General features: G+C 42.3%; 1 protein-coding gene across 1 annotated transcript in view; it reads left to right on the top strand.

Moving 5' to 3' along the window:
- LOC129594051 (midasin-like) overlaps positions 1 to 21,209 on the top strand; it is a 35,971-nt gene extending 14,762 nt beyond the window's left edge. The window contains 26 exon segments of the mRNA XM_055490598.1: positions 241 to 1,470; positions 2,013 to 2,198; positions 2,294 to 2,518; positions 2,967 to 3,839; positions 4,191 to 4,638; positions 5,081 to 5,295; positions 5,440 to 5,683; positions 5,953 to 6,099; positions 6,577 to 6,755; positions 6,840 to 7,034; positions 7,351 to 7,539; positions 12,315 to 12,728; positions 13,013 to 13,222; positions 13,288 to 13,425; positions 13,897 to 14,044; positions 14,111 to 14,256; positions 16,191 to 16,425; positions 16,561 to 16,829; positions 17,153 to 17,368; positions 17,696 to 17,890; positions 18,001 to 18,207; positions 18,487 to 18,689; positions 18,878 to 19,052; positions 19,402 to 19,596; positions 20,130 to 20,345; positions 20,845 to 21,209. Of these exon segments, the coding sequence (XP_055346573.1) occupies positions 241 to 1,470; positions 2,013 to 2,198; positions 2,294 to 2,518; positions 2,967 to 3,839; positions 4,191 to 4,638; positions 5,081 to 5,295; positions 5,440 to 5,683; positions 5,953 to 6,099; positions 6,577 to 6,755; positions 6,840 to 7,034; positions 7,351 to 7,539; positions 12,315 to 12,728; positions 13,013 to 13,222; positions 13,288 to 13,425; positions 13,897 to 14,044; positions 14,111 to 14,256; positions 16,191 to 16,425; positions 16,561 to 16,829; positions 17,153 to 17,368; positions 17,696 to 17,890; positions 18,001 to 18,207; positions 18,487 to 18,689; positions 18,878 to 19,052; positions 19,402 to 19,596; positions 20,130 to 20,345; positions 20,845 to 21,042 (7,296 nt within the window). The 3' untranslated portion in view covers positions 21,043 to 21,209.
- Positions 21,210 to 21,485: the final 276 nt, after the last annotated feature.

The following is a 21,485-nucleotide window of genomic DNA, read 5'->3' on the forward strand; positions in this document are numbered from 1 at the left end:
TTTAAAATTATTTTTTTATTTTTTTTGAAAATACGTTTTTAATTTTTTTAATTTTAAAATAAGTTTTTTTTATTTTTTTGGTAAATTCAGCTCGTTTTGGTTTCGAAAATATTTTGAAATAAAAATAATTTGCAAGTCAAACAGGAAAAAAACAATTGTAAATTTATTTTTCGAATATTTTTTAAGGGAAACGAAAAATTAAATAAAATATATTAAGTGAAATATTTTTCCTAAATTTAGGAGATGGAAAATTGGCCGGAGCGACCGGAAGCCCGTCGCTGGCTGGTATCCTGGATTTTCCGCACATCCAGCACGGCCGCTCCCGATTTCTCCCTATCCAGCCTCCAGCGCGACGTCCTTGAACATTTTTCCATCGTCCAACAATTTACGCATCAAGAAATTCAGCGTGGTGCTCTCGGAGTGGAAAGTTTCGTCGCGGGAATGTGGTTGCGCAGTTTGGCGATTTTATTACAGCGTCCGCTGGATCGCAGTTTGCTCAGTTTAATCTGGATGCTGTTTGTGAAAAATATCCACCCGATCGATGAAATTATCGAAAAATCTGCCGGGAAATTAAACACGCAGTTGCAGATTACGCAGGATAAAGAGCGGATTCGTTTTCGACGGTGTTTCGATACCGTCCGACCTTTCGCTACGGAAAATGAATTTTCGAAGCATCGAATTTTATCGGAATGCCGGTTTTCCGCGGATTCACTGGAGAACGAAAAAACCTGGAGTATTTTGAAAAAATCCCTGGAGATTGGCGACAGCGAAGGTGTCTCCGACTTCCGGTTGATTTTTAACATGGATTTATCCGCGGTTTTTGTTAAAAAAACAATCAGCGGAAATGTCGGCGATTTTATGGAAAAAATCACGGAAAATTGCCGGTTTTTTCCGGATGCGGTTCGCGAAATGGTAGTTTATTCGGTGTTTGATTTATCTATGAAATCCGTGGAATTTGATGTTGGAAAAAACGTGGCGGGTGAAATTTTCACCGAGGAATTTTCTTTACCAACGGAAAATCGCATTTTACACGAAATCGTCAAAAAATTCATTTTCGGGAATTCGGAAAAGGTCACGGTTGCGTTGAAAGATGTGGACGGTGTGGTACAGCGATTTGGGGAGTTGCGCAGTGTTTTTTGGAGAAAGCTGCAATGCCGGCAGTTGAAGTTATCGGAAAAAGAGCAAACTGATTTTTTCCTGAATTTCTGGAACGCCCGATTGCGGACGGAAGCGACCCGTCCGCAAGAATTATGGAAAATTCTGGCTAATAACGGGAATTTTGAAGGAGACGCCGGGAAGTTGGAGGAAAATGTTTTGGTTTGTGTGGAGATGTTGGTGGGGGAGAATGAGCGGCGCAGCGAGCCGGCGGATTGGATCGCGTTGGGAATTTGCGGGATGAAGGTGTTCTCCCCGCCCACCGTGGATCCCGTGCAGAAAGTACGGGTTAAACGGCAGTGTCTCGCGCAACAGGTTGGTGCTTATAAAAATTATTTAAAGAAATTAAACATCGATCTTTACAAGGTTTTTCTGTACAAATAAATTAATAATGGACTAGTACAAATAATACAAATAATTGTTTTATTAATTTTTATTAAGCGAAATTGCGAAGTAATCGATTAATTTTTTTAAAATCTTCAAGAAACACAAAAAGCCGATAAATTTGCTATAATTGTGTGAAGTACTTTCTATTCCAGTAATAAGTAACAACTTAATTTTAAGTATTCTTCCTAAAACGAGCAGAAAACTTGCGCGTATTTTTATTAATATGAATTTTTCAAGTTTAAAAAAAATCAAATTTTGAGGAAGCAAAAATCGAATGAATTTCTTTTAAATGAGAAAAGTGCCTATGAATAGAAATTTTTAAAAAAAGGAATTAATGTTTCAAAGGTTGTTGAACAAATAAAAATATTAATAATGTTTTTAAATTGTGGATAATTCTGCCCGGTTTTTGGTAACTGTAAAATATTAATTTGTTTCGAGATTGCGTGATTGTTAAGTACGTGTGCTATTAGGAGGATGATTGCCAAACGAGTCTGCACGTGGTGGAAGGTTATTTCACGCGTTTATACGGCTCCGCCGATCCCGAAAATTACGACCCGCTGCTCAGTCAGCCGTATCACGCCCACCTGGCATTCTGCCGGCAGAAATTAGCCAAACTGCAAGCGCTACCGGAAGTCTACCGGCCCGGGAATTCCACCGTATGTGCATTTTTCCTCTTGCGATTTTTACCAGTTTTAATTTATTTTTAAATTATTTTATAATTTTTCTATTAATAAAATGTTTTTTTTGGCAGTATTTTGCGATGGTGCAAGATGCGGGTTACGTCCGTGAGAACTGCTTGAAGACCGGAATTGAACTGTCCCGCGCGTTAGCGGAGAAAGATGCCTCGAAGAGGAAACCAGTCGTCGATCAGCTGGGTAGCTGGTTGCTCAGTGTGGTCGCGGTTGTGGACGAGCTGAAACGCAAGTATTTGGTCTATCGCGATATTCTCCTCCCGTTTCTCTCCAGTCTTCACCAGGTATGACATTTTACGATTATTTGAAAAATAATTTTTCGGGAGTAAATTGTAAAAAATAAACATGCATGAAATACCATTTTATTTTGTAAATAAATTTTCGCTCGTCTGTTGGAGAAAAAATTTCCAAAAATATTTTTTTTTGAAATTTAATTTGTACACAAGTAATAGTATGTTTATCAATAAATTATTTTCAATTTTGTGAATAAATTCGGGCTTGGCTTTTGTAGAAAAATTTAAAGAAAATGTATTTTTTAAGATTTTTTTAAACAAAAATCAAAATAATTTTTTCAGTAAGTTATTCTTTTATTTTGTGATTAAATTCTTGATTTTCGGTTCTATAAAACTTTAAAACTGATATTTTAATTTAGTAAGTTTAATAAAAGAAACAAAGAGAAATGAATAAAAAAATTGTAAATTATTGTGTAATTAAATTATAAAATAACTGCAGTTTATTCACGGATGGCGGTTAATATTCCACGACCTGCGAGAAGACATTTTCCTGCAAGAAAGCGGAATTTCGGACACCGTTCGCCAGACAAAACAAAATCTTTCACCGCTGTCTTCCCCCGATTTTATTTCCCTGGCAAAACGCCTCTGGACATCCCGATTCGACATCCTCCGAATTTTCCGGCATTCTCCCGGTGAAATGGTCACCACCGAGTTAAAATTAATCCGTTTTATCCTCCGTTTAATCCAACTCCATCAAAAAATATCCGGTTCCAGTTTAATCGCGAATAAATTAACGGACGCCGTGATGCGGCGTTTCGCGTTGATCTGGAGCGAAATTGAGGAGCAGAAAAAGCGGGAAGCCGTGGAAAAAGAGACGCTGTACACCTTCGCCGGGGAGACGGTCTTCCCGACGTATCAAAATGTTTTTGCCGATGTTTATAAAAAATCCGATGCGGAAACAGCGGGAAATAATCAACCGGAAATTGCTGCGGAAAATCGGATAATTTTGACGGAAAATTTACGCAGTGAATTGATTGCATTGCATGCCGCGGTTGTTAACGAGACTGTGGATGTTCCCACGCCGGAATTGATGAGAATTTTGTGCGCGGAGGGGCTGGAGATGGGATTTCTGGTGGAAAAACAAGCCGCCGGGGATGTGGAATTTTCGGTGGATTTTCTGGGAATTTTGGTGGAAATTCGGACGGTTTGTCGGAATCTGGATGATGCGGAGGGAAGTGATGGCGGGAAAAGGGATTTTTATCGCGGGGAGAATATCCCGGAGTCTCGGAAGTGTTTGCCGGTGTTGCGGGATGTGGAGACGCGAGTGGCGGAATTGTTGAATGAATGGCCATCACATCCTGTTCTTCTTGAGGTATTTTTGATCTTTTTAATTTTTTCTGAATTATCAGGAATTAAAACTTAGTTAAATTAAATTAAATCCAATCAAATTTAATTAAATCCTAAATTTAATTATATTAGAAAAACGATCCGTTATTTAGATCAAAAATTGCATAAATTCAGAAAAATTACTAAAATGCTTCAAATTGTCCTCAATTTAATATCTAAATAAATCCTGAATTTAACTAAATTTTAAAAAAATCATTCGCTATTTAAAAACAAATTCAGATAAATATAGAATAAATGTCCGAAATGCTTTACTTTCCTGAAAATAAATTCGATGAATAAATTAAATAATCACAATAAAAATTGTCTATTTTCCCAGGCCTCCGTGGTAATCCAGCGCATCCTCTCGTTCCCGGTGACGGAACCCGTGGCCAAATTCCTAGCCGGTCTGGAGCTCCTTGTGGACCGCTGCCAGCACTGGGAAGCCAAGGCGCACAGCGGCGTCAGTCTGCAGCCGCAGTTGGAGCAGATCAGCCGGCTGGTGCTGGACTGGCGCCGGCTGGAGTTGGCGCAGTGGGCCACGGCGTTGGACGCCGTGCAGCGCGACGCCGCCCGCACCGCCTCCGGGTGGTGGCTGCATCTCTTCACCTCCGTGCACCAGTTGCTGGCGCAGGGACAGATGGAGCCGTTGCCGGCGTTGGTGGCGGCGCTGCAGCGCTGGATGGAGGCGGGGAGTCTGGGGACGTTCGGCGCCGGGTTGGGGATGTTGGAGACGATGGAGCGGCATTTTGCGCGGTTGCCGAGGGGCGGGAATACCGCCGGCAGAGGTGCGTTGAATGAAAAAAAAAATAGTTTAAAAATAAAGCCGGAGATAAATTTTATTCTGTTTATTTTCCTTATTTTTATTTTATTTGTTATTTTTTGCAGTTTTTCAATCAGTTTTCATATTATTTTTGTACAGAAATTTCAAATTCTGTATTTTTTTAATGTTTTATTTATTTTCTTTCTGATTTGTTGTATATTCCTACAATAAGTTTTTTTCTTTTAATAAATAAATTGTATTTTCGAAGTGTTTTTTTTTACTTGTTATTGAAATAAATATTTCTTTCAAGATTCTACCGTAAAGTGTTTTCCATAGTTTCCTTAATAAATTTTCTCTATATGTTTTTGGTTTATTTTATGTTGTTATTTTAAATTTTGCATTTTTCGATGTTTTTATTTTGCGAGTTTCTTGTCAAATAATTTTTTTATTGATTTTAACGATCGTAGATGTGGTGTGCTGCGTGTTGCGGAATATTCGCGGATTTTACGGGCAATTTTCCGGTGATGTGGAGCAGCTGGTGAGCAGCCGACGCGCCGCCATTGAGAAAGAATTGAAGAATTTCGTGAAGATTGCCAGATGGAGCGATATGAATTATTTCAGTCTGGAGCAGACGGTGAAAAAGTCCCACCGGAAGGTCATGGATCTCATGCGCCAGTTTGCGGTAAGCGCGTTTTAATTACAAAAAAATATGAATTATCGTTGTAGCATTTGAATATTATTTCCTGGAAATAAATTTATTTAAAATTAATTTTAAAATAAATCAAAACAAAATTGCAGAATTTTTTTATGATTTTTTCGTGTGTAGAATGTGCTGGATGAACGCGTCAGTCTGGTGAAGCCCAGTGGGAATTTCCCGGTGTTTGTTGCGCCCGATTTGAACGTGGTTTTGCGTGGACTGAAGACAACTTCCGCCGCGGATGTTCCGCCGACGCTGTTCGTTAAAATCGCCAATTTGCCGGCATTGACACAGCGCAGCGCGGTGCTGGTGCGGCGCATTTGCCGAAAACTGCCGCTGCAGACTGCCGCCGCGGCGGTTGCCGCCATCGGAGGTGAAAACATAAATTCCACGTTTTTTTTACCATTAATTTTTTTGCGAAAAAAAATCTGCTTGGTATAGTCTTCAAAGATTTTTCGGGTATTTTTTAAATTAATTCGTCATTTAAATTATGGTGATGAGTAATACTCGTAATTATTGCTAATTTCGTTCGTAAACGTAAAATTTGGTAATTTGTTCTCAATAATTTCACAAGATAAATAGTTAAGGCAATTAATGTCAGCTAATTTGGTTACTTAATTTTTAAAATGTGGACATTTGTAGACGAAGCGGCAGTGCGCTGGAAGGAACTGGATGAGCCGGCGCTGCCGACCGAAATGCCGGTGGAGAAGAAAAAAGCCGCGTTGAAAGCGCTGATTCAGCGGCGTCGCTTGGCCTACACCGATGTCAAGAAGCAGCTGCAGGAAATCGGTAGGTCAACATTTTTTTTAAAAAAAATCCCTCAAGGTAATTTTTACATGTGAATTATTCCCACTGTAATCGGTAAAAATTTAATTTAAATTGTTAAAATTAAATTATAATAATTCCTTAATGACAACGCCACATGATGAACATCGCTGTCTTAATTCTGAAAATTAATACATTTATTATTCCCGGAGCCGGATGGCGCGGCGTCGTGCAGTGCATCGTTGCGGAATATTTTTGTTAATTATTCCCTCTTAAATTAACTTTTAATTTGCAAAATGAATTACGTTTTTAAATTCAGTTTTCTATTTTTACAATCGAACTTATGCATGCATCGTTGCGAAATACGTATGCCTTCGAATATTCTCTCTAAAATTAATTTTTAATTTGGAAAATTTAAATTATTTAATTCCTGATTTTGTAAAATTAGTTTGAAAATGTATAAATAAATTTCATATACACTAATATCGCCGCATCGTGCAGGTGCGTCGTGGCGGAAAGGCAGCGGTATCCAGAAAAGCCTGGAGGATTTCACCGGCGCCCTGAGCGGCGTCAGTGTAGACGCATCATTAACCGCTCCGCGCGACGCCTGTCTGCAGCTGTTCCAGCGGGTGCTGGCGCAAATGGCCGTCTTTCAACGTCAACTAGAGAAGCCATTTCAAGTACGTCTTTTCTTATAATTTTTGAAACAGTTCGGTGTTCATTTTAATGAGGAATTTATTTTTTAATTATTTGTATTTGTGCAGGGAATTGCTGGTGAAGCCGGCTTGATGAAGGGTCTCGTGCAGCATCTGCACGCGCTCATTCTGCAGCAGGCGCGGACGGCGGCGGAGTTGGCCGGGAAACTAACGCCGCTGGGCGGGTTTTTGCGGGGAGCGACGCGGCCGGCTGTCGATCCGGCGTGGCCAGTGATCGTGGGAAGGGATTGTCTCCAGTTATTGGTACGAGTGAATTTAATTTGGATTTAATTTTCTTTTAACTCCCATTTAATTCCTGTTTTATTTTAATTTAATTTCCGTTTAAATGAGGTTTAATTACATTAAATTTCCATTTAATTTCGATTTAAAAATGATTTAATTATAAATTACAATCTATTAAAAAATCGCAAAATAAATCGCCTGAGATAATTTTAGTGAAAAAACGTCGTTGATAAATTAATGGTGCAATAAATACATTTAATTAACGATTAAAATTTGAAAAATTTCCATAGATTAATTAATAAAATAATGATTATGAAATTTTGTAATTTTTGTGCAGAAAAAAGCGCAGAACGTCGTGTGCCAAATGCAAGTGGCGGCCAAGCAGTACCGACTGATATTGGACGCCGTTCCCGAAAAGCAGACGAACGCCGCCGTTCTGGATTTGTTGTACACTAACAACAGCGAGCGGCCACTTATTATGGAGAAAAACACGGAGCAGTGGAATGCAGCTGAGCAGCTGTTGAAGGTATGTAGATAAATTAATTTCGGAATGTCGTGACGTGATAATAAATGTATATTTATTATCGAACTCGCAGGTCGCTGACTGAATGTCAGCAAAGCACAACAATGACAGGCAACTTCTATGTTGCTATGCAAAAGGTCATGTGTATACACTGCACATATCTGACACCTCCCCCAGTGGGGAGACCCACTCAACTAAAGCCAAAACAAAGCTAGCGCCCGAATTTCGGATCCGCGATTAGTCGATCCGGTTCTTTTCTGTCTCTTCCGCTTCGTCGCACTTCTGGTTCCGGTGGCTTCAGTTGAGAACTGGTATCAGTTATCGCTTCAGGAACGCGTGGCGTTTTCTTAGCATTCTTCACATTCGCTGGCTTCACTGGTTTGGCGCTATCAACATTCGGTAATGTAAGTTCAGGTGCTTTACCAGTAGCGATCTGTCCACCAGCATCCTGCTTTGTGACCGCTTCCGGAAAGGCATCGTTAGGCAGTGCAGCCGTCTGCACTGGCGATGCGACTGGTACTTTCGGTACATCCGGTGTCTTCGGTGCGACAGGTGCGACAAGTGCAGCTGGCGGATTCGGTAGTGCACGCTCGTCTGGGTGCAGCCAATGCCTCGGTCGCATCTGATTTTCGTGCCTTCGCAGGTCAATTCCGTTGACCAGGACAACCCAGATGCGGGTACCTTCACGTCTGACCAGCTGTCCACGCTGCCAGTCAACTGCGCGATTCGGACGGTAATCACGTACCATTACGTAATCGCCAACTTGGAAATGCTTCTCCTGTGTCCGTTGGTCGAAATTTTGCTGGTAACGCTTCCGGTTACGCTCTATTGTTGTCATCAGCACCGGCACCAGCAAGTCCAGCTGACCACGCAGTTTGCGGCTCAGAAACAGTTCCGCTGGCGACTTGCCAGTTGTGGCCTGTGGCGCGTTGCGGTACCGGAACAGGAATTCCCGCAGAGCTGTGGGCAATGGCTTCCGGTCGGCCATCAGCTTGCTGATTCCGTCCTTAAAAGTTTGAACGTAGCGCTCCGCCTGGCCGTTCGACTGTGGGTGGCCAGGTGGTGTCCGAAGATGTCGGATGCCGTGAACCGTGCAGAAATCGGCAAACTCTTGCGAGGTGAACTGCGTACCGTTATCGGTGACGATTTCGGTGCAGGCTCCGTAACGGCTGAACAGGTTCAGGAGGGCCTCCAGAACGCCGTCGGACGTGGCGTGTTTCATCTGGACCACCTCCGGCCACTTCGACATGGCGTCCACAATCACCAGCAGCATTGTGCCGTGAAATGGACCGGCGAAGTCCATATGGAGCCGCTTCCAAGGTGCATGCGGCACTTCCCACTGCGCCAGCGGGACTTTGGCCGTTTCCTTCGCGCGTTCAGTGCAGATTTGGCATTCACTGGACATTCGTTCGATGTCCTTGTCCATGTTAGGCCACCAGCAGTATCCTCGCGCTTCACCCTTCATCTTCCCCGCCCCCATGTGGGCGCCATGAAGGTATTCCAGGATCTGCTGCCGGTGTTTCGATGGCACGACGGTCCGGGATCCCCAGCATACGCAGCCGTTGATGGTGACGAGCTCATGCTCAAGTCGCTTGTAGGGACGCGCTAGGGCATCAACCGTCGACGGCCAGCCGTTCATGACGTATCCATACACGGTGGACAGTTCCGGATCTCTGGCCGTTTCTTCGGCAATCGCTTCCACCGACACCGGAAAACGCGACACGTTGTCGACGTGGACAGCGTTGACCACACTGTCCATCCCCAGGCCGGGCAGGCCATCCAGCTGCGTCGAATGCAGTGGTAGGCGGCTCAGTCCGTCAGCTTGGCCAAACTCCTCGGTGCGGCGGTATTCGATGCTGAACGAATATCCCATCAGCATCAGCGCCCACCGTTGGAGGCGGTTTGCAGTCACCACCGGCACTCCTTTCCGTTGACCAAACACACTGAGCAGCGGTTTGTGGTCAGTGCACAAAGTGAACTCGCGCCCAGCGATATATTGATGGAACTTCCGGCACCCAAACACCAGTGCCAGGGCCTCTTTTTCTATCTGGCCATAGTTCTTCTCGGCGGCTGTGAGCGTCTTCGAGGCGTGTGCGATTGGCCGTTCCGTTCCGTCCGGGAAACGGTGACAGATCACGGCGCCAACGCCGTATTGCGACGCGTCCGCGGCGAGGACCAGCGGCATCCGCGGGTCGTAATGAACCAGGAACGTCGCGCGAACAATCTGCTCCTTTAAGGACAGGAACTGCGTTTCGCAGTCCTTGGACCAGGACCAGGGGACTCCGGCCTTGAGGAGGTTGTGGAACGGCGCACACTTCCCGGACAGGTCGCGAACGAACTTCCCGTAATGGTTGACCAGACCCAGGAACGCTCGGAGTTCGCTGATGTTGGTCGGACGGGCCATGTCGCGGAGTGCCTTGACGCGGTCCTGGGAAATGTGGCGACCACGGTGGTCCACCACGAACCCCAGGTACTCCACGGAGTCCTGAAGGAAGAAGCATTTGCTGCGCTTCAGCGTGAAACCGTGCTCTTCCAGGCGTTGGAGGACTTTCTCCAGGTTTCGGAGGTGCTCCTCTTCCGTCGCCCCGGTGACAATGATGTCGTCGAGGTAAATGGCGACTCCTCGCATCCCTGGAGGACGCTCTCCATGATCTGCTGGAACACGGAAGGACCGCAGGCGACACCGAAGGGGAGTCGGTTGTACCGGAACAACCCCTTGTGCGTGTTTATTACCACCAGGCTCTTGCTTTCTTCATCTAGCTCCACCTGGGCGTACGCTTCCGCCAGGTCCAACGTACTGAATTGCTTCCCTCCGTTCAGTTTCGCGAACAGCTCATCGGGCGTCGGCAGCGGGTACTGCTGGACGTCGAGAGCGTCGTTGAGTCCCGTGCTAAGGTCGGCACAGGTGCGGATGTCTCCAGCCCGTTTCTGCGCCGTCACCACTGGAGCTGCCCAGTCGGCCCGTTCCACTGGTGTAAGGATGCCCCTCTCCACCAGGCGATCCAGGTCGCGCTCCAGTGCTTCGCGGAAGGCAAATGGGACTGGTCGAGCTTTCCGGAACACAGGCGTCGCGCCTGGCTTCAAGTGCAGGTGAGCCTTGTAATGTTTGCAATGGCCCAGTTCGTCACGGAAAACAGCACTGTGCTTCTTCAGCAGCTGTTCCACCTCCAGTGTGCCGGAAACTGTGAACACCATGGTCGACTGCAGGTCCCGCAGACTCAGTCGGCTGAGGTCCAAGGCGGATCCAGTCCCTACCCAGCACGTTTCCCCCTGTCGCCACAACCACAATCGGCAGTGCCTTGCGAGTGCGTGCGTGGGTGACTTCCACGGTCGCAGTACCAATAACCTTCAGCGTGTGCCCCGTGAAGCTCCGTAAAGTGTTCGTATACGGTGACAGCTTCGGGGATCCGATTGATCGCCACGTGTCGGCCGTAAAGATGGTCACACTGGATCCGGTGTCCAGTACGGGTGACACGGGCACGCCGTTCAGCTTGAGTGGTACGTGGATGGATCGTCCACCCGTCGTGTCTACCGACAGGACGTCGAATTCCTCCTCCACCAGGAATGTCCGCCGCCCATCTCTTCGTTGCTGCGCTGCAGGTTGCTTTCCGCTCCGACACACCTTCGCGATGTGCCCTTTTTTACCGCAGCTTTTGCAGGCAAGATCTTTCGCCCAGCACTGTGACCTCTCGTGCTGCATGGAGCCACATCCATCGCACGCATCTCTCGCGGAGCTGGCTTTCGGTCAGGACGGCTGCTACGGTTCTGCATGCCGCCGCGTCCACGACCGCGTCCTCTGCTGGTGCCGCCACCGCCACTCCGGGCATTGTCGACGCGCGCCACATCCGGCGCTGTCTGACCTTTCCTGTTGGACTTGCGCAGCTCATATTCTTCACAAATCTCCAGTGCTTTCTCCAACGTGTTGTACGTTTGGGACTGGAGGTGTTGCCGTGTGGTGTCGCTCAAAATTCCGTTGAGGAAAGTAGCGGACATATTCTTTTCTAGCACGTCCGCAGGGAAAATCCGCAGCCGAAAATAGCCCTTGCGCGCGCAGCCGGTTCGAAAATCAGCAGCGAATTCTCGCCCAGGTCGGTGACCTTGCGCAGTTTCACAAAATTCTGATATTGGAATTGCCACCATCGCCATGTCATCTTCGCGGGTTCAAACTTGATCAGCCCTGATCCAGCCTTCTCGCTGGATGTCGTGGGGACTGATGGCGAAGCAGGCGATGTCGATGTCGTGAGAGACATTATGAGGTGTGTAGGGAAATTAGACCGCGTGAGGTCTCGTGTCCTTCACGCCAGTTTGTCGTGACGTGATAATAAATGTATATTTATTATCGAACTCGCAGGTCGCTGACTGAATGTCAGCAAAGCACAACAATGACAGGCAACTTCTATGTTGCTATGCAAAAGGTCATGTGTATACACTGCACATATCTGACAGGAATCAATCAAGAATAATTTTAAATAAATTCACTGCAATTAATTCCAGATTTAATTGCAAATACTGTAATTAATTGATTTAATTGCCAATTTATTTGCTAATAATGCATGATTTGTTTCCACTTAATTACGGGTTTATTGGAAATTAAAAATTTTTACTGGAATTAATTGCCGATTTATTTGTGAATAATAAATAATTTGTTTACACGTAATTACAGATTTAATTGATAAGTTAATAAATTTAACTGGAATTAATTGCCGATTTATTTGCAATAATTTGCTGATTAATTTGCATTTAATTGCGAATCATTTGATTATGCCGGTTGTTTGTAGAATATTTTCTTGACTGTGGACGCACATCGCAGCGTGATTGTCCAGCATTTATCCACACTGCCGCCGCTGGGCGGTCCGACGGAATGGGCGCTGATCCAGGCCCTCCGCGCCGATCTTCCCGGTCTCCGTCAAGCTTTTTCGTCGCTCCACCAGAAATTAGGCTGCTTTCCCCACGGAGCGGCATTGCTGCAGGATCTGGATGACTTTTCGGCGGAATTATCCTGCGGGAATCCGTCGGCCGGGGGCGCGGAGCAGTGGGCGGATCCGCTGGGAAAGCTGATCGTCGCCGCGCTGAAGGGCGTCCAGAATATGCTGCCCACCACGAAACTCGGCGATAATTCGGAGGAAGGATTAAATATTGGCGTCTTAACCGCGAACATCGGACACTGGCAGAATTTACTGAATATTGCCCGGGTAAGCAGTAAATGATTATTTAATTAAAATTAAATTTGAATTAAATTGACATCGACTGTATTAACGCCACATTAATTTGCCATTTAATCGAAATTAATTCGAAATTAAATCGACATTAAGCTGAAAGCAAACGGAAAGTAAATTGCATTTAGGTTGGAATTAAACTCAAATTAAACAGCAGTTGAAATTTAAAAATAATGAGAAATAAATCGTAAATAAATTGTAAATAAATCGCAGTTAAATTAATTAAATTGGAAATAAATTGAGATAAAATTGTTGGTTAGGTTGGACAGCGGTTGGATAATTTCGTCACCGGCGCCAACCGCTCCGTATGGGATACCGCATTAACCCAGCACATTGCACTGGCGGATGTCGTGGTGAATAATTACAGCGTGCTGGCCGGCGCCGTGCTGCGCGACGCCTTCGCCTTGATGGCCGGCACGTCGCGGCTGCTCTTGCATTTACTGGAACTCTTCGGCCAGATTGCCACGCAGGTGCGCGGCAACCGCGTTAAATCGGATTAATTATTTTAAATTAATTTTCGAAAAATTATTTTTAGGGATTCGGCAGTGGGGAAGTCCCGGAGGAAGAGGAGGGCGACGGGAAAGGCGAGAAATTTGAGGAGACGGAGCAGGCCGGGCTCGGAGAGGGCGAGGGCACGAAGGATGTCAGCCAGGAAATCGAATCCGAAGACCAGGTTCGGGCCTATTAATTATCTCTTGATTTTTTTTCTTAGATTTGGATTTTTTAATTGTTTTAAAATGTTTCTGATTTAATTAGATTTATTTGCAATTGTTTAAATTACAGGTAAATTTCAGAATGAACCAGAAACATTTTGATACGAATTTTCCAGTTTTTTAAAATAATTTTTCGGCTAAGTTTGATTCCTAATTTTTTAATTTTCTGTTTTTTTTTTTAAAACGTATTTCAAGATTGTTTTGGTTGGATGTAATTTGAGATTTTTTCCTAATTTTCTAATTTTTTTTTCAAAATGGTTTTGGTTTCATGTAAATTTTATTTTCAGTACTCTGCTTTTTTATCGTTTTTTCTGTACAAATAGATTTCTTTTTAAATTTGAATTTCTGGTTTATATGTTAAAAATCTATAAATTCTGAATCATAATAATTTTTAAATAATTTTATAATCATTATTATTAATTTGAATTTAGCTGGAAGACAGTCACGTCGCTGGCGAGAAAAAAGAACCGGAAGTGCCGTCGAACGCCCCGGCGGAAGAGGAGCACGGAGTCGAGATGAGCGAGGATTTCGACGCGGAGATGGACGATGTGCAGCGCGAAGAACAGGACGAAATCAACGGTAAAAAATTAAAAATCGCTTTAATAAAAAATTATACAGCAAGAATAAATTCTCCTGGTTGCGCAGAAGACGACGAAGGCGATGAAAAAGATGAGGATAAGCTGGATCAGCAGATGGGCGATCTGGGCGATGACGAGGATAATATTGACAATCTGGATGAGGAGGTGTGGCGGGACGATGCCGACGCCGAGGAGGAAGACGACGAAACGAAGGTAATGGTACATAATAATTAGACGAATATAGAAATAATTACAAGATATTCGCGAAAATTGTAGTACTGTTGTGTGCGCTGTTCAGCGGGGACCGGCTGAGAACGATGGAATGTCATAGAGTGTTGTAGTGTAATGGCACGTGCTGTTGATCTCCGAGCTAATACAAATTACGGTCATTATTGAAGTGGTGGAATGGATTTTCTAGATTATAATACCTGTAGAATCTTGATTATTCACCTTTTTTACAGTAGCTCGATTTACCGAAATTTTTTAATTTAATGCTGTTAAAATTGTCGTTTAATGTTGCTGTTGTTAGTGTTGAAAATTTCATGTTGTTTTGGTTTCTTTTTGCTTATCATCTGCATTTCGTCTTGTTGTTTATTCTTTATTTTCAGCCTTTGTTGGTTTTATTTTTCTTGGTCTTTTTACCTTGTTTTTCATTTTTTTTTATTCTTCATACGCGTTCAAAGTATATTTATTCGGTATGCCTGTAGCTTAATTTTCGTCGTTACATAATTTAATAATAACAATTATACAATAATGCTTCGTTGATAACTACAAAGGTCATGTTGTGAAGTAATTATTAAGAAAATCTAAACTACAGCCCTGCTCAGCCAAGTTGGGGCAGTTTTTTCAAAAAATTAGCATGGGTCAGCCGTCATAAAATACTTTCTTATTTAATTTTTTCTTAGTTGCCGTGGGTATCCGACGTCCTTTGCACTTAAGGGTTTTACTTTGAGAACGCTTGCCGAATTATAGTGAGGTCATAATCAGTGTAGGCCAGAGGAAAAAAGCGGCTCAACCCACCCAACTTGGTAGCAGTAGTCGTGTTTAAAATTTCTTTACAAATTTTGATGACGTCGTTTACCAAAGGCAATAACTGTGAGCTGTTGCTCATTCAATGCTCTTGCGGAGAATACCATACATCAGCCGATTTCGGCCAAGCCTGGGTGACCTTAGCAGAATGTCTGCAAGCACCTTTGAATTGGGGGTTGACCTCTGTTGCACGCTTGCCGTGCAGCCACGGGATGCTTTGGGTAACCATTTTCGGTGAAATCTTGTCGGGGAAGCCCTGAGCGTCAATAAAAACTTTACTGCTCGTACAATAAGCCCGAGACATTCCGTTACGAGACACTGTAAGGGCAACCATAAGTATTTTTTGCTACCGCTTTCCTGATCTTTTCTTCTGTTCATCCGGTCATCCTGTTTCTCCGTCCGGGCAATTTATGGCCGCCGTAACATAAAAATCCTTTAATATGATCCATGTTTCACCCATGGATAAAATCAACTTGAAGTTACCTAGGTCTGTGCGCTTGGCAACCGCATTCTTCAACAGGTACTTCTTAACATAGAAGTCTATGGGAGGTGCACCTTCTTTCGTGGACAGCTCGAGCACCGATTGCGCTAGACTTTTTTTGTTGCCTCATAGCTGACAGCCTTTGGTTTACTGAACAGTTTCCAGAAACCCCTCGTAAATATATCTGTTGGTGTGCCCTTCAGAGGGACAGTTCTAAGCACCCTAATAGTGACCACTACCCCACCCCCTTAACCAGTGCTCGGCTCCCTACTGGCACACCGAAGGGTACCGCTTTTGAAATAATCGAATTCGCAGTAAAAAGTTACACTAGAAAACTGCAAACAAGAAACAAAACAGTGTATGCAGATAATTTATAAATTATTTAACAAAACTGCCCCAACTTGGCTGAGCAGGGCTGTATATTCAGATCATTTTGTTCATCTGTACATATTATGTAGTTGCGCTGATGGGTAATATGTACGAGAAAAAAACTGCAAAATAATCAACAGGAAAAAGGGAAGAAATTCACGAATAAAAATTAGGAATATTTTCTGATTTCCTCTGTAAATATGTAAATAAATAAAAAAATTACAAAAAAAATTTTCAGAATAATTTAATCATGGCGGGGTTTTGTCAGGATAAAAAGGAGACGGACGGGAAAGGCCAGGCGCAAGCCGATCAGCAGGAATTGGTTGCCAAAGACGACAATCTCGTCCAAGGCGAAGAACAACAACAGGAAGATAATTCACCGATGGAAACGGAAGCGGAGCCGACCGCTGATCAAGAAATGAACGAGCAGGACGTCCAAAATGACGAGAAACCGACGGAAGATCTCATGCCGGAGAGTGTTGATGAAAATCCCGAGGATGACGGTACGCAGCTATTTTTTTATGTAAATTCTTGATTATTTGTTGAATATCAATTTTTTTCTTAAATAAATGGTGGATTGATTTATGTATTTGTATTAAAATTTTTTAATTTGTTTTATTTAGTGGAGATTTTTTTAGATATGGATGGGGAGGAAGAAAAACTCCCGGAGGATGGAGAAACGGTTCCGGATGCGCCGGAAGCCGCGCCGGATGAAGAATTGCCCGGTGTCGCGGAAATTGAGGAGAAAATCGCGGAAATGGAGGAAGAGCGGAATATGCAGCCGCCCGCGAGCGCCGCCGACAATAATGAAGCGCAGAGCACTGAGACCGGCACTGAGGGACACGGCCAGTCGCTCCTCGATTTTCCCAAGGAGAATCTCAACGAAGCCGAGCTGGATAACGACGCCGTATGTGATTAATTATTATTTCGAAATTTCATATTGAATTATTACCCATTTTATTATTGTGATTCCTATTTATTTCTAATTATTTTACTGTTTATAAAATAGTTTGGAAATTATGAAATAATTAGATTGTTAATAGTTTTGACTTCTTAAATGGAATTCAATTAAAATGACAGGATTACTTGTTATTTTCGTTTTTAGAATAAACCAGGAAATCATGTGTTAATTAAATATTGAATTATCATTAATTAAACGGGAATTAAATTATTTTAAAATAACTGATTATTTGGCGGCGAATTGTTAAGAAAATGAGTGTGAATATTCAGGAGAATGAAGCCGGGACGCAGGGCGCGGCGCTGGACGCGTCGGGACGCGAAAAGGGTCCGCGTGGCGCCCAATCGACACCGGCGGGTGTCAAAAAGAAGAAAAATCAGCCGAAGAAAAAATCCGCGGAGCCGGAAAAACGGACGCTGGGCGATCCCAGCCAAGCGGCGCGCAAACGCCGGCGCATCGTGGAGAACAGCGGCACCGCCGTCGACGAGGTGCGACGGTTGTCGAATTTTTTCAATTAAATTTTAATTTAATTAAAAAATATAAATTTTGCAATTTATTTTTTTTGAATAATTACCTGATTATTTTAAATATTAATTCAGATCCTTGCAGTAATTTATTAAAGTATTAAATTACTAAATTAACTATAGTAATGACTCGAATAAAATTAAAAAAATAAATATTGGAATTAAATTATCATTTTATAATCAGTTCATTATGAGGTGCTGATGAAATTGTCCAGATACTAATGTAATAATAATGTAATAAATGAGCAGTTAAATCGGCAGTTAATTTAATTGTTGATGGTGATGTTTCAGCTGAAAGAGCAAGCGGAGGCCGATGCGTACGAACACGTCGCCTCCGAAAGCGAGCAATTCGACGCGCAGGCCGTCGATGTCGGCAGTCGCGACGAGGCGCTGCAGCAGAAACTGGACGGGATGCAGCTGGACGGGGACGACGAGGAGGACGTCCCGGAGGAAACTATGGAAGATGAGGACGAAGAAACGTCGACGGTATGCCTGCTTATATTTATTATTTTATTTCGATTTATTTTACATATTTTACTTGCTTTTTTATTTTGGGTTTTATTTGTTATTAATTTTTATTTAATTTTTGAATGTAGAATGAGGCGCCGCTGAAGGAGGCGGAGAAGCTGAAATCCGCCGGGAAAAAGGAGAAAAATTCCCGGGAAAAAGCCGCGGAATTAATGGGTGAGGGGGAGCGCGTGGAGACGGACGGGGAGTTTGTGCGGACCACCGGCGCCGAGCAGCCGGCCGAGTCCTTCTTCCACACGCAGCGCGAGTACCTTCAACGCCACATCCTCACCGAGGTCCGCAATAAAATAAAATAATTGCGCAGTTATTTTAAAAACTGAAATATTTTAACTTTTAAATAAAAATTAAAATTTGAAACAGGTATTTCATAAATTATTTAACAAAAAATATTTCAATAAATAAACGAATAAAATAAATCAAAAATATAACTGAAGCAGAAAAATCAGCAAAAAAATAATTAAGCCATTAGTCCAAAATAAAGAAATTTAAAAAAATTATAAATACAATCAAAAATTCAAAATACTATTTATGTAAATAAAAAGGTATTATTTTAGGAGGAAGCGGAGAAATTGCGAAAAGAATTAGCCGAGCAGACCAGCGCCTTAATAAATTCACCGCAAGCAATTTTAAGCGCCGAACAGCGTCAAACCGGCATGGAATTGTGGCGGAAATACGAAGCGTTGACGGCCGGTCTGGCGTACGAATTATGCGAGCAGCTGCGACTGGTGCTGGAGCCGACGAAAAAAGCCAAAATGCGGTGGGTGAAAAATATTTTTAAATGCCGAAAATATTATTAAATATTAATTTTTTGACTGGTAAAAATGTTTTTAATAATAGTTTTGACTGTTGAAAATATTTTTAAAATTATTCGTGACTGTTGAAAATATTTTTAAAAATATTTTTGACTGTTTTTTGAAAGAAGAATTATTTGTTTTTGTCTTGCAGCGGCGATTATCGAAGTGGAAAACGACTGAATATGCGGCGCGTGATCGCCTACGTCGCCAGTGAATTTCGCAAGGACAAGATCTGGCTGCGGCGCAGTCTACCCAGTCAGCGCCAGTACCAGGTGCTGCTGGCCGTCGATGATTCGGCCAGCATGGCCGACAACCGCACCAAAGAGGTCAGCAGGGATATTTTTTCAACTTTGGATTTTTTACAATTTTTTAACAATTAATTTGCAATTTTCTGAATGGATTTCTTTTAGGTCTCTGAATTTTGGAAAAATGGTTGGAAATTTTCTGAATTAACTGCATTTTTTGCCGCTCTGTCAATTTTTTTTTATTTTTTTAAAATTGGTTTTTAGTTTCCAGATATCGTGTGTATTAAATTTAAAAAGAGTTCTATATTTTTTTAAAAGTTGTTTTTTAAATGGAAATTTTGCAATGAATAATTGTATTTATTGTGATTTATCTGTGAATTTATTGGGAATTTTTCGTGTATCTTTTTTGAATTTATTGTGCGTGTTGCAGTTGGCGTTCGAGTCGGTGGCGGTGATCCGGCAGGCGCTGTCCCTCCTGCAGGTGGGCGAGGTGGGCGTGTGCCGTTTCGGACAGGGCGTGGAGATGCTGCAGCCCCTGGGCGGGGGCGCCGGCGGCAGCAGCGAGGACGCCGCGGCCATGCTCTGCCGCTTCACCTTCGCGCAGAAACGCACCAATGTCCCGCTGGTAAGCACTGCATTCTGTGATTTCTTGTGTTAATTTAATCCAGTCATTTTTCTTTAATCCGGTAAAATTATTTTATTATTTTTGATTTAATTTTGAATTAATTTAATATTTTCTAATTTATTTGTGGTATTATTCCGCGTATTTTTGATTTTTTTATCTATTTGCAAATTAATATTTGTTTATTATATTCTGTGATTTGTTTTATAAAATCGAACCAACTATTGTTGTTTAACTCGGTAAAATTAATTTAATTATTTTGGATTTATTTTGGAGTTGATTTGTGTAAGTATTTTCTAATTTATTTTTGGTATTTTTCCGCCGATTTTTTTGTTCATTTTACAGTTATTATTTGTTTATTATTTCATGGTTTCTTTTATAAAATTAACCCAGTTATTTTTTTTAATTCGGTTACATTATTTTAATTATTTTGGATTTATTTTGGAATTGATTTATGTATTTTCTGGTTTATTTGTGGTATTTTTCCGCGTATTTTCCTATTTATTTGTGAATTAATATTTTTTTATTGCGTGCAGATGTTGGAGTCGGTGGCGGGGGTGTTCCAGGAGGCGCGGACGCGACTGCTGACGGTGTCGAGTGTGGCGCAGCTGCTGCTGATCGTGTCGGACGGCCGCGGCGTCTTCCAGGACGGCGACGAGCGGATTGAGCGCGCCGTGCGCAGCGTCGTCAGCGCCGGCGTCTTCGTCGTCTTCCTCATCCTCGACAATCCCGCGCCCGACGACACCCAACCGGTCAGCCAACGCATCTTCATTTGTTCTTATTTATTCAACATTATTTCTTCACTTTATAATATTTAGTAAAATTACCAGTATATTTTTCATCATTATTTTTTACTATTATTATTAGTATTCAGGAAATTGTGTTATTAATATTTAATAATAATTGCTGTTATTATTGATTATATATTACCTTATGTTTGATATTAATTACTGTTATTATTTATTTAAATTTTATTATTATTTTTTACTGTTATTAATTTAATACTATTATTATCACTATATTTAAGAATAAAATGATTATTTAGGATTTATTAACTGCAGTTATTTTTTATTTAGTTTCTGTTATTATTTTTTTCTATTAATAATTTATTATTATTATCACTATAATATTTAGGATTAAAATTATTGTTATTCATTCCTGTGGCGTTATTTCTGGTGATTGTACTGAAATTAAATTTTTTAAAATTTATTCTGAGCATTTTTGTTATGATGATTGGTGTTTTGGGTGTAGAATGGTGGTTCGATCGTGGATCATAAGCAGGTCATCCTGCACGACAAGGGACTGCCGACGCAGCGCGTGGAGTTGCGCAACTACATGCAGTGCTTCCCGTTCCCTTTTTATCTGGTTTTACGCAGCGTCCGCCAACTGCCCAACACGCTGTGCGACGCGCTGCGCCAGTGGTTCGAGCTTATCGCCGCGCAGGATTAATTCAGCAAAAAATGCCGGCAATAAATGATTTTTTTTTAATAAACGACACTTGTTTTTCCGGTCTTTCGTTTGTTTGTTGAATTTGTTATTGATTTTACCGCTGGAGCCTTCTTAAATGTTTGTGATGATTTTAGACGGATAATTAATTTTCTGGGAATAACATAACAAACATACAGAAGCATCGCCGACAACTGCAAAAAAAACAACACAAAATTGATAAATAATTAATAGCCCCTGCCATTACGGCGCCCGCCTGCGGGCGTTGTATATAAAATAAAAAAAAAAGAAATTTATCTGCAAATATTCAGTAATAAATGTTCAAGGCAGCCTTTGGTGTAAATTTATTATTTATTTAAACTCTGGAGTTTTCTAACTATTTGTGAAGGATTTTAGACGGCAAATAATTTTGCGAAATTCTTTAAATGCGGAAGAATTTATCGGTA

The sequence above is a fragment of the Paramacrobiotus metropolitanus genome, unplaced genomic scaffold (assembly GCF_019649055.1).
Source record: "Paramacrobiotus metropolitanus isolate TYO unplaced genomic scaffold, Prichtersi_v1.0 Parri_scaffold0000065, whole genome shotgun sequence".
Classification (NCBI taxonomy): Eukaryota; Metazoa; Tardigrada; class Eutardigrada; order Parachela; family Macrobiotidae; genus Paramacrobiotus; species Paramacrobiotus metropolitanus.